The sequence below is a fragment of the Heptranchias perlo genome, chromosome 10, assembly GCF_035084215.1.
Source record: "Heptranchias perlo isolate sHepPer1 chromosome 10, sHepPer1.hap1, whole genome shotgun sequence".
In the NCBI taxonomy this organism is placed as follows: domain Eukaryota; kingdom Metazoa; phylum Chordata; class Chondrichthyes; order Hexanchiformes; family Hexanchidae; genus Heptranchias; species Heptranchias perlo.
The window spans coordinates 51,106,525-51,118,978 of record NC_090334.1 but is presented as its reverse complement, the minus strand read 5'-3'; the positions used below and the strand labels follow the sequence as shown (position 1 = coordinate 51,118,978).

General features: G+C 42.0%; 1 protein-coding gene across 6 annotated transcripts in view; it reads right to left on the bottom strand.

Moving 5' to 3' along the window:
• Positions 1-12,454, bottom strand: part of ppp1r13bb (protein phosphatase 1, regulatory subunit 13Bb) — a 96,918-nt gene that overhangs the window by 36,216 nt on the left and 48,248 nt on the right. For all 6 annotated transcript variants that reach the window (XM_067991726.1, XM_067991725.1, XM_067991723.1 and 3 more), the window contains exons 5-8: positions 9,719-9,820; positions 6,848-7,022; positions 854-1,050; positions 80-244 (exon numbers count right to left, since the gene is read on the bottom strand). In XM_067991726.1, the coding sequence (XP_067847827.1) occupies positions 80-244; positions 854-1,050; positions 6,848-7,022; positions 9,719-9,820 (639 nt within the window). The remainder of the gene's footprint in view (positions 1-79; positions 245-853; positions 1,051-6,847; positions 7,023-9,718; positions 9,821-12,454) is intronic.

Below are 12,454 nucleotides of genomic sequence, written 5' to 3'. Positions count from 1 at the left end.
CTGAAGTACTTTTATCGCAGACAAGGATATATATTTATATTGTTCAAAATGTTAGACATCAAAATAGAAATCATCATACAGGGATGTTTTCCTTTTGACGTGCTTCAGTTTTCTTCTTCCATAAGCGTTCACGAAGTTCACTGATTCTTTTATCCATCATAGTCACTTCCATGTTCCGCTTGTTAAGCAGCTCCTTTTGATGTTGAAGTTTAGTAGTTTGCTCCTGATTAAGCTTATTTCGAATCTGAAGAGGACAGTAAATCCATAAATGTTTGGTTTCATAATCTGTTTATAAATCCTTCCTGAAACTTAAGTTTCTTTAGCTGGACAGGGAAAGTTAGTGAGTGTCAAATTTCTCCATTACTGCTTTTCTGTTATGCATAACCCATGCTGGAGATGCTGGCTCCCAACATGTTGATGTTGTGCAGCCAGCGCCAACCTCAAACCGAAGTTGCCAGGTTGGCAAGACTAGCTGCTGGGATGACGTTTATTTTTTTAAAAAGCAACTGGTCTTCTTAATGGCTGGCTTTACTGAATCAGCCACTTGATTTCTTTTGCCTATCTTTTTGACTGCCGTGTGAAACAGAATTTTCTTTTAAATTCTAAAAAAAAAAATTTTATAATTCTATAAAAAACTTTTTCAATCAAATGAAGACCCTCATCTTTGCTGCAAAAGTCAAGATAAATGTAGCTTTTCACTTTTAATACTCAGCCATACCATGCTATCAAAGCAAAACTACAGGATTCATGGCTCCCTTGATATAAACTAAAACAGCTTTTTGCTTGGATCCCAAATACAGCATTATAAAGATGGGCACAGTGTTGAAGTGTTAGTTCATTCTATGTACTTCACCTGCAGCTCCTGATATAGCTTCTTTAATTCAACTGCAGCAGGTCCTGGCACTTGTCCATTGTAAGACTGCAACCCATTTGTTTTTCCTTTCCTCAGGTCATCGAGTTGCTGGGTCAGTTGATCAACTTTCAACACAGCTGATTGTAACTCCCGCTGCTTCTCATGAAACACTGCGTTAATGTGCTCAATTTCAGCTGCTGTTAGAAAAAAAGTGAAAAAGAGGAAAAGTGAAAAACTAGGGACCAAACTTGCTAGTTATTAAAATGTGTTACACTTACTTAAATTTCATTTTAGGAAGCATTTGCAGAGAATGAATGCCAAACTTTAAGAAAATAGTAGAAGGGCATGAATCCAATATTAAAGTTAGTCTGTCACACTAAAACATATAACCACAGGATTGTTTAGCAAGTTAAAATGCTGTACAAAAAAAGTAAGCTTGCTTTTAGCTTTTTGAGCAGTGAGCCACCAGTGGAGTACAAAGGGTAAGTTGAATGTGGGGTTTGGTCTCACCAGGAGTTCAACCTTGAGGTGCAGTTGGCCTAACATTATATTTGAAGAGTTAAATCACTAAGTGGTTATGCTTGATTTTACTAAACTTTAAGTGAAAACAGTGCACTTTAGTATGGGGGAAGATAGCTAAAACCCACAATGCATAGTACCCGTGTGTTGTGGGAGATACTGGATGCAATGTGTGTCTGGGATGACCACACGTGCTGGAAAGGTCTCCAACTGCTTGCCCTCAACCTTAAAATTTCTGAGCTTGAGGAGAAGCTAAGGGCACTGTGTCACATATGGAGGGTGAAAGATTCCTCAAACACACATTTGAGGAGGTTATCACCACATAAGCAGAGGAAGTCACAAGAGTGACCATCCATTAAGACAGAAAAAGAAGACAGGAAGCAGTCCAGGGATACCAAGAGTGTTGAATTGACCAGTACTGAAAAACGGCAACAAAGACAACAATTCAGAGGAGGGAACAATGGGCAATGCCAAGGCGTCGCCAAGGCACCATGGAGCAAATAGTTGCAAAGTGGATGGCACAGCTGGATTGGAGTGCAGAGCCACAGTAGTAATATGGGATTCCATAAATCAGAGGAATGAACGAGTGCTTTTGTACCCACATGCCAGGGTAAAGAATATAAGGGAGTCGGAGCAAAAATGTTTTGGAGGGGGATGGGGAACAGTCGGAAGTTGTGGTTCATTAAGGCCCTGCAGAGGAATTTCAGGAATTAGGAGATAAATTAAAGAGCACGACTGTGAAGTAAAGTCAGGATTCCTCCAACTGCCATGTGTTAGTCAGTATAGGAATAGTAAGATGAGAGGTAAATGTATAGCTAGAAAGATGGTACAGGAGGGAAAGATTCAGATTCATGGGACATTGGGACCAGTTCTGGAACAAGGCTGAGATTAATTTCCTCCCTGGATAGTAATTAGTGTTGCAAGGGAGAGTTTACATTAACAGAAAAAGAAAGGGAGGAGAAAAACAAGACAAAGAAGCAGAGAGCAACGCAAAGGGGCAAGGGGTATAAGATGAGAGAAAAAAAACAGGAAAATAACAGGTCAGAAGGAGGAGCATTAAAAAAAAATAGTACCATTGGCAAGCAGAGAGGCAATTTTGAGCTGTTTGTATGTACATGTACAAAGTATTTTGAATAAAATTGGTGAACTAGAGGCACAAATTGCTATGGGAGGAGATATGCCATAATAGAGATGAGACTTAGGCTAGGGCAGGACTGAGCGCTAAACATTCCTGGTTACAAATATTCAGGAGGGATAGAATAAGAAAAAGAGAACAGGTGGCAGTATTGATCCAAGATTCCATTACAGCTCCAGAATGTAAGGATGATATAGGAATGGTGAAAAAATCTGACTATTTGTTAAGAGTTAAGGAATAAGAAACCCCTTTATTGGAAAATGGAAAGGAAACAGAGGAAAAGGTATGTAATTAGAAAAAACTGCAGAATCAACAGGCGATTTTAATTATCCAAAGATAGAAACTGAGGTAAAAGAAGGCAAAGAAGGGGAGGATATTTTGCTGCTTTCTATATCAGTATGTTTTTAGCCAACAAGGGCTCGATTTTACCAGGCCTGCGGGTTTCCGGCAGGTTGGGTTTCGGGAGCGTGGTCAACATGCTCAGTGAAATTAGTGGGTTGCCCGCGCGATCGTAGCAGGCAACACACTAATAGGAATCAATTACCTGCTCCTCCGGGGTCCACGCTGCTGGTCTGCGCGTCGGGCGGGCTGCGCATGCGCAGTACGATCTGTCAGCTGGAGGCTCTCTAGTTAAAGGGGCAGTCCTCCACTGACAGATGCTGCAACCAATGGAACAAATTTCAGCATGGAGCAGCCCAGGGGGAAGGCTGCTCCCAGTTTAATGATGCCTCACCCCAGGTATCATCAGATGGGGTGAGGAGGAGGGCGAAGACAGAGATCTTCCACCCGGCGGGCGGGAGGAAGCGTCCAGCCTCTGCCACCAAGAAGGCCTGGCTCGAGGTGGCAGAGGGGGTCACCTGCGCAACCAACATATCGCCCACCTGCATACAGTGCAGGAGGCGCTGCAATGACCTCAGTAGGTCAGCCACAGTGAGAACACGAAGTCTTTCCCCTACACTCCATCTGCCACAACACTGCCACAACCCCACATCTCCTTCGGCACCGCCAACACTACTCTGTCACATCACCCCTCATACCCACTCAAACCCCATCCTCATCTTACCTCCACCTACTCACCTCGCCAGTACTCATCCTGCCACTAACACGCGACCCAATCCTCATACAATCTCATGGCTCTATCCCATACTCACCCTCTCGTGCATCTCCCTCACGGCCAGCCTCACTCAACCTGCCACCACCTGTGCTGCAGCCACAGGGCATGCATCACATATGTGCAGTAGGCAGCGTAAGGCAAATGTTTCGTGAGCATGAAGGGGGTGCACAAGGGTGTCGGAGGGTTTGCCATGGGTGTTACCTATATTGAATTTCAGAGCAACAAACAGCACACATTATATTGGCACCACCACTGCCATGTCTCCGCGAATACTGTCTGTTGTGTCCAATAATGCCCGCTCCTGGGTATCACTATGAGGACCCACCACTGATGCCACCCATCGTGTTACTGCAGAGTAGGTGCAGGTGTATTTGCAGGGCTCTTCCGCGCAGACCACAGAGACATCGGCGGTGTAGCCGGCTGCACCCTGGAAGGATGCGGAGGAGAAGTTGTGGAGGGCAGTGGTGACTTTGGCAGCGACAGGTAAGCACTTGTTGCTGGGGCCAGGCAGGAGCAGCTCGGCATGAAAGAGCCTGCAGATCTCCACGACTACATGTCGAGCGAATCTGCGCCTCCGTGTGCACTGCTGCTCGGAGAGGTCCGGGGAGCTTCGCCTCGGTCTGTGGACCATGTGGCGAGGGTAGTGCCCTCTGCGATGCGTCTCTCTCTGCGGTAGCCCTCCCTCCTGCTGTGCAGGTGGGCGTGCAACAACCCCGTGTTGGGGGGCTCCACGTCTCTGCGGCGGACGGCGTGGACTGCGAGGCTGGTCATGCTGTTCGTCCTCCGAGGGTGTCCACGCACCACCCATCTGGCCGTTGTTGGTCTGAGGAGTTGTGCAGGGTAGGTGGGTGGTTCCTCGGACTGGGGCTGCAGTTTCGTGTCAGTCTGTCCTCTGGCTTGGTGGGGGGCAGGGGTTGCCCTATGTGACGCGGTGGCCTCCTGCGTGGGTGAGGGCTCTCCCCCGTGGGGTGCACCTTGGCACCTGCCAAAGGCTGCTGGCTGCAACACGCCTGGTTGGAGAGAGACTGTTTCCCCCAGTGTGTGAAACTCACTGCCTTGAACCTAAAATCCCACACTTCCTCTTTTGACAGCTGCTTCAGCTCATTAAATGACCTCAACAAGCAAGGTAAGTACACTCAAGTGGAACCCCGCTGGCTTTAATTGCCTGCGGGGTTCCCACCAGCTGGGCTTGCGCGCGCAGCCCCGCACGTCAGCGCGGTACCCGGAATTGGCCGGGATTTCGTCGCGATCCGGTCACGTGACCGGATATCGGGATTTTCGGGGCCACCCCGCTGGAAACCCGATGCGAAAATCGAGCCCCAAGTGTCGGCTGGATCCAGTTCTTAAAAATGAAGTGAGGGAAGTGTGTAAAACAATGGAGAATATTTAGGAAACAGTGACAATAACACAATTAGGTTCATAGAAACATTGAAAAGCAGAAAGAACAGTCACATTAAAAATACTAGACTGGGGAAAAATAAATTTCAACAAGATGAAATAAAATTGGAAAGAAAAATTGGTAGATTATACATTGGACAAACAATGGGAAACTTTCAAACAGGATACATATAAGGTACAGACTCAACATATTCCAAGTAAAGAGGTGCAGCAAAAGCTAGAGCTCCTTGGACGACTAGAGAAATGAAATTTAGAAAGAGACTGAGAGATATGACAAATACAGAGTTAATAATGAGAAAAATCAAGCAGAGTACAGAAAATAAAGGGGAAACAAAAACATTAGAAAGGCTAAGAAGGGGTATGAAGTCTGATAGGGAACATAAAGGGAAAGAGTAAAGGATTTTATAGATGGAAATTTTTTTTTTTTTTTAAAAAGGGTAGAGATTATTAGAGATGTAAAAGAAACTTTCTTATGGAGGATGAAGGAATAATGGAGATACTAGATAAGAATTTTGCTTCAGTTTTTATAAAACTTTGGGATAATGGGAATGAATGGTCACAAGAGGAGCAGGGAGAGCAATTAGATAGTATAACTGGATAAGGATGTACGTAATACTGAAAAAGTTGCTACAACTTAAAAAGTGGAAAAAGCACCTGGCCCTGATGGCATTAACCACAGAATTTTGCGAGAAGTCAGAGAGCAAGTAGTGGAGGCTCTGGCCATGATCTTTCAAACATCCTTGCATATGGAAGTTGTGCCAGATGACTTAAGGGTTACTAATGTAGTGCCTCTGGATTTGTAAAAGGCAAGTTGTGTCTGATAAAATTTAATAGAATTCTTTGAAAAAATAAGAGAGTGCTTTGACAAAAGAAATGCAGTGGATACTGTGGACATGGATTTTCAAGCAACTACAGGAGAACATAGATAGATTAGTAGATTAGACAGACAGATGCTGGATGAAACTTAATGGAGATATGTGAGGCCATACATTTTGGCAGAAAGAATAAGGAGAGGACATATACACTAAATAGTAAAACTTTAAAAGGAGTAGAGGAGCAGAGAAACTTAGGGGTTCAAATACACAAACCTTTAGAAGTAGGAGGGCAATTTAATAAAGCTGTAAAAAAATATGGGATTTAGATTTTATAAAAGGGGTAGAGAGTAAAAAAGCTGCAGTAATGCTAAAGCCATTCAAGGCATTGGTTGGGCTACATTTAGAACAGTGTGTCAAGTTTTGGGCGCCCTACTTTAGGAAACAATGTCAAGGTCATGGAGAAGAAACATAAGAGATTTATTAAGATACCAGGGATGAAAGGCATCTGTTTTAAAGCGAGACTAGAAAAATTGGCTCTCTCCACCAGAACGGAGAGGAGATCTGACGGATATTTAGAAATGATGGGTTTTGATAAGGTAAATGAGGAAAAGCTACGTCCATTGGTCAGTGAGTTAGTGACTAGAGATCACATATTTAAGTTAATCACCTAAAGAATGAAGGGAGAAGTGGAGAGGTTTTTTTCTTAAAATGCAGAGAGTTGTTAGGAAGTGGAACGTCCTACCAGAAACAATTTGGAAGCAGAATCCACGACTGCTTTTAAAAGGAAAATGGATAAATTTGAAGAAAAAAAAGGGGTATAGGGAAAGGCCAGGGAAAAGGGAACAGATGGAGAGCTCTTTCAGAGAGCTGGCACAGGCACTATCAGCCCCTTTTCTGTATTGTAGATTCTATGGTATGTCAATGTCCTGAAATAAATAATTTTTACTAACAATATATAACTCAATTGATTAATCCTTGAAAAGCAAACTGTATTTGAAATTAAGAATACTCACAAAGATTGCCATTGATAATTTTACTGTAGTCCACTTGTCCTCGCATAGCGCGTATCTTCTTCAGCTTTGCCTCTTGGCTCTCCATACGTTCTTTCAGTTTTTGTAATTTGTCACTTTCTGAAATAGACTGCTGCTGACGCCTCTCTTGCTGTTTCAGGTAACGCAAACGCTGCTCCTTTTAGGAAGGACAACAGGGTAATTACCCATTTTGCTTTTTGATATTAAGATGTCCAGGCAACAAATATTCACATCATATCACTGGGTAACAACACCTGAGCATTTAAGTCCCAATTGGAAGGTTATAAGTTTGAACTTAGGGTTATTAGAAACCTCCATTTGCTGGCGTTCATTGGACATGTTATAAATTATTATTCAAACTCCAAGATGAAGTGTTAAGATAAATTGCCCCTAGATCAACTATCATATGTGTCAGATTTATGACAGAGCAGTATTAATGGTAGTCAAGAAGACATGTCTGCCCCAGAGAGTTTTATTCTCTTGAATGGCAAAAATGCATCGGTGTGCTTACATTTCCCTCCCAAGCCCCAATTCTCTTTCCTTTTACTTCTCTTCTGAATCCAGCAATTACAGAGAGGTGTAGTTCCCAGATGATGGTGTAATTCTCATACCTCACCTAAGGTGACATTCTATATATCTAAACCTGGACAGTGAGTAATGATAGACCATTTGACTTTGGTGGTCTTCAAGTGGAGTCCAACCCTGTTTTCAGTCATCTACGCATGTACAGGAGTCACTGGATAACATCAGGAGTCACTGGATAACATCAGGAGCAGAAAACTCTGGTCTTTCTTTCTCCCCCCGCTTTCACTAGCCCAGGAACATTGAGACCTACTACAATGACTCCACTGCCACCCCACCTGTAATCACCCAGTAAATCAAGACCAGAGATCAAGCCTGTCACTTTCTTCATCTGCATAGCTCACTACCAGTTATACAGCACATTTACATGCTGGGCCATCTTTGATTGCTTTGTCCAAAAACTTTATACTTGTTTTGCTAGGAACAGAATTTTGTTGCACTAGATTAGGTATCCGATTCATGAATGTATGCTATTTTCTTAATGACCTCCAAATAAATTGTTATCTACAAAGTATTAGCCAAGCTCATGAGTTTGGCATGTTTTGTCATTGTTAAACATTTAACTTGCAAAGAAAAGGAGGAATGTAGCATTTAAGAGCAAATCATATAATTGCATATGTATCTAGCAGATGTAGTTTAATTGTGGAGGTAGTGCTATCATTCATTGAGTATGATCCTGACTGGGATATGAATGGTCAATAAGCGCGAATATGACCTGCTGAAAACATTAAACAGGAATAAAGACAGACAGTGATCTAGCAAAAAGAAGTTGTTTCACTTTGATTTTGTCCAAACCCACTTCCATATAGCATTGACATAAATAAATTACGAACAACAGGTGACGCTTCCACTCTATTTTTACTTTCTGTTGCTATTAAACAACTACAATGCAACTTTTCCACCACCAAGCTCCTTGCAAAGTGTCCAAGCTGCTTTAAAATGTCTCCTCCTAGATTTATCAGTTTCCCACAGTAAACAAGAAGTTCCTGTGTGGAAATCGGTGTTCTGCTGATAAGTTTCCACATGAAATAACTCACTAACTTCCCAAATTATAGTGGTTTCTTTCTCACCAGGATGAATTCTTTACCAACTCTGAATACTGCTTTAGGAATTGTGATGAGGTTTTTATGAAACAGTATCTTAATTGGTGTCAAAGGGAATTTCTTGCTCAGTCTGTTATTAATTATAACTTTCAAATGACTCAGCATTCTCCAGTCAATATTTCAAACATTCAATATACCAAATGTTCAAAATTAAAAAGGAGAGTCTTCATAGCAAAATGTGCAGTTTAAGAAAAACAAAAAGCTTATTTAAATTCTCTAATTTCAGTTTTTCTCCACTCAGTACAGTTCAATTTTTAATGAATCTTTCAATAAACTACAAACAGAAATCAAGCTACCAGATTTGATGCTTTTTGGGGTAAGGAGAAGTTGGGTTTGCTGAAACAGTTAGTTTTTGCAATGTAAATTAATGAAAATGTCTTCAACTTGTAATAGCTTAATTGGCAGGAAATATTCCTTTATATTCAAAATATCCCGTTAATTGAATTTTTCACAATTCTACAGCCAGTTTGTGTTGTTGAAGGTATACATATTTAAAATACACAATATTTGATTGTAGTACAATGAAAAACCCCTTCTATGGCATCCACACATCTTGGAGGAAGGGCAATCTGTTCTCAGATCATTTCCAGAGCTGTGAGGTGTACAAGAGCAACTCTCCATCTGATTTTCTCATTCTTGCTGTGAGGAAGCACCTGGTTTCCAGTCAGCACTTCCTTTTAGCAGCAGAACACAGACTGGAATCTCAGTCTGAGACTGTAGTCTCAAACATACTAGCTATAATACTACACGTTACTATTCCAAATTACTGTACCACCAAACAATATAGAACTGAAGGAGCTGCAATCTGAAGGGCGAGAGTGGATGGATGCCGATTTGGGATCATGGCTCGCCATGTGCAGAATTCAAATCAGTCAGAATCATGAGGAAAGGAGAAAGGGAAACTGGAGGGAAAGTTAACTTTGGCTGGTGTGAAATTTGCAAAAGCAGCCTGTTATAGAATGATGGAAGCCTTTGAATAGGTGTGTCTTCACTGTCAGCTATGGAATTGCACAAGATAAAATGGCGCAGAGAAGAAACATTTAATTATTTTTAAATATCAACATAGCTTGACATTCAAGATAAATTAACAAGATTATTTTGTATTCAGACTGTTGGTTTTGGTTAAGATACCTTAAGTTGGATTTGTCAAAAACCTTTAAATTTCTACCTTGGCAACCAACATCTGTTGCTGGGCCTCAATCTGATTCTGCTGTCTGGAAGCCATTTCTTGCAGCTCTGAAAGGGTCAACTCCACCCGAGGATTACCACCCTGTGCGTTAAAGGAAATTAGAGATGTTAGCACTTGTGGATATTTTCCAGTTAACGGTCTGCATTTACTTAACTCTGAAGAGTCAACTCGAGATTTTATTTGTCCAATAGATTTGAGGTTCTTGCAACCCTTGTGGACAAGTGCGGGGACGACGAGCAAACTGACCATGGCACCGTGGGACAGGAAGCCGTTCAAGTGGGGGGAGTAAAAAGGAAGGTGGTTGTAGTAGGCGACAGCATAGTTAGGGGGATAGACACTGTTCTCTGCAGCCAGGAGCATGAGTCCCGAAGGCTATGTTGCCTACCTGGTGCCAGGGTTAAGGACATTTCCTCCGGGCTGGAGAAGAACTTGGAGTGGGAGGGGGAGGATCCAGTTGTCGTGGTCCACATAGGTACCAACGACATAGGTGTACCTATGTCGTTGGTACCTATGTCGTTGGTACCTAAGAAAAAGGTTGTGCTGAAAGAGTTTGGGCAGCTAGGGACTAAATAAAAAAGCAGAACCACAAAGGCAATAATCTCAGGATTATTACCTGAGCCATGAGCAAATTGGCATAGGATCAGAGAGATGAATGCGTGGCTCAAAGATTGGTGTGGGAGAAGTGGGTTTCGATTCGTGGGGCACTGGCACCAGTACTGGGGAAAGAGAGGTCCGTTGGGACGGATTACACCTGTAACATGCTGGGACCAGAGTTCCAGCGAATCGAATAACTGGGGAGGTAGATAGGGCTTTAAACTAAATAAGGGGGGGGGGGGGGGGGGAAGAGGGTCCCGGTGGAGAGAAATCTAGAATGCTAAAGAGAAAAGACAAAGAAGTAGTGCAGGAAAGTGATTGGGGTAAGGATAACCAGATTGTGTCAGGAAGGGACAGAGCAGACAAACAAAATACAACAAATAGGGTCAGGGTAAGAAAAAAAATGGTAATAAGACAAATAGGGCCATAGTACAAAAAAAGTGTTAAGATGTCTAAAAATGTTAAAAAGACAAATCTAAAGGCACTGTATCTGAATGCACGAAGCATTCATAATAAGGTAGATGAATTAACAGTGCAAATAGATGTAAACGGATATGATATAACAGCAATTACAGACACATGGCTGCAGGGTGACCAAGGCTGGGAGCTGAATATCCAAGGGTATTCGATATTTAGGAAGGACAGGCAAAAAGGAAAAGGAGGTGAGGTGGCATTGTTAGTAAAGGATGAAATCAGAGCAATAGTGAGAAAGGATATTGGCTCAGAAAATTAAGATGTAGAATCAGTCTGGGTGGAGTTAAGAAGCACCAAAGGGCAGAAAACACTGGTGGGAGTTGTCTATAGGCCTCCAGACAGTAGTGGTAATGTAGCGGATGGGATCAAACAGGAAATTAGAGATGCACGTAACAAGGGTACTGCAGTAATCATGGGTGACTTTAATCTGCATATAGACTGGCCAAACCAAATTAGCAATAATATTGTGGAGGATAAATTCCTGGAGTGTGTACGAGATGGTTTTTTAGACCAGTACGTTGAGCAGCCAACCAGGGAACAGGCTATCCTAGATTGGGTATTGTGCAATGAGAAGGGGTTAATTAATAATCTTCTTGTGCGGGGTCCTTTAGGGAAGAGTGACCATAACAAGATAGAATTCTTCATTAAGATGGAAAGTGAAGTAGTCCAATCCAAAACTAGAGTCCTAAATCTAAACAAAGGAAACTACGAAGGAATGAGGAGTGAGTTGGCTATGATAGATTGGAAAGCTTCATTAAAAGGCATGATGGTGGATAGGCAATGGCTAACATTTAAGGAACAAACGCATGAATTGCAACAATTATACATTCCTTTCTGGCTCAAAAACACAAAAGGAAATGCGACCCAACCATGGCTAACAAAAGAAATTAGGAATAGTATTAGATTCAAAGAGAATTCATATAAAGTTGCCAGAAAAAGAAGCCTGAGGATTGGGAGCAGTTTAGAATTGAGCAAAAAAGGACCAAGAGATTGATTAAGAGGGGAAAAAAATAGAGTATGAGAGTAAACTTGCAAGGAACATAAAAGTGGACTGTAAAAGCTTCTACAAGTATGTAAAAGGAAAAAGATTAGTGAGGACAAATGTAGGTCCCTTACAGTCAGAAACAGGAGAATTTATAATGGGGAACAGAGAAATGGCAGAGCAACTAAACAAATACTTTGGTTCTATCTTCATGGAAGAGGACACAAATAACTTCCCAGAAATGCTAGGGAACCAAGAGACTAGTGAGAAGGAGGAATTAAAGGAAATTAGTATTACAAAAAAGAGTGCTAGAGAAATTAATGGAACTGAAAGCCGATAAATCCCCAGGGCCTGATAATTTGCATCCCAGAGTACTAAAAGAGGTAGCCATGGAAATAGTGGATGCATTAGTTGTCAGCTTCCAAAATTCCACAGATTATGGAACAGTTCCTGCAAATAGGAGGGTGGCAAATGTAACCCCACTATTTAAAAAAGGAATTGTAAACAATTTTACAACACCAAGTTATAGTCCAGCAATTTTATTTGAAATTCACAAGCTTTCGGAGGCTTCCTCCTTCCTCAGGAGGGATAGAAAACAGCGAACTACAGACCGGTTAGCCTAATACCAGTAGTAGGGAAAAATCTAGTCTCTATTATAAAGGGTG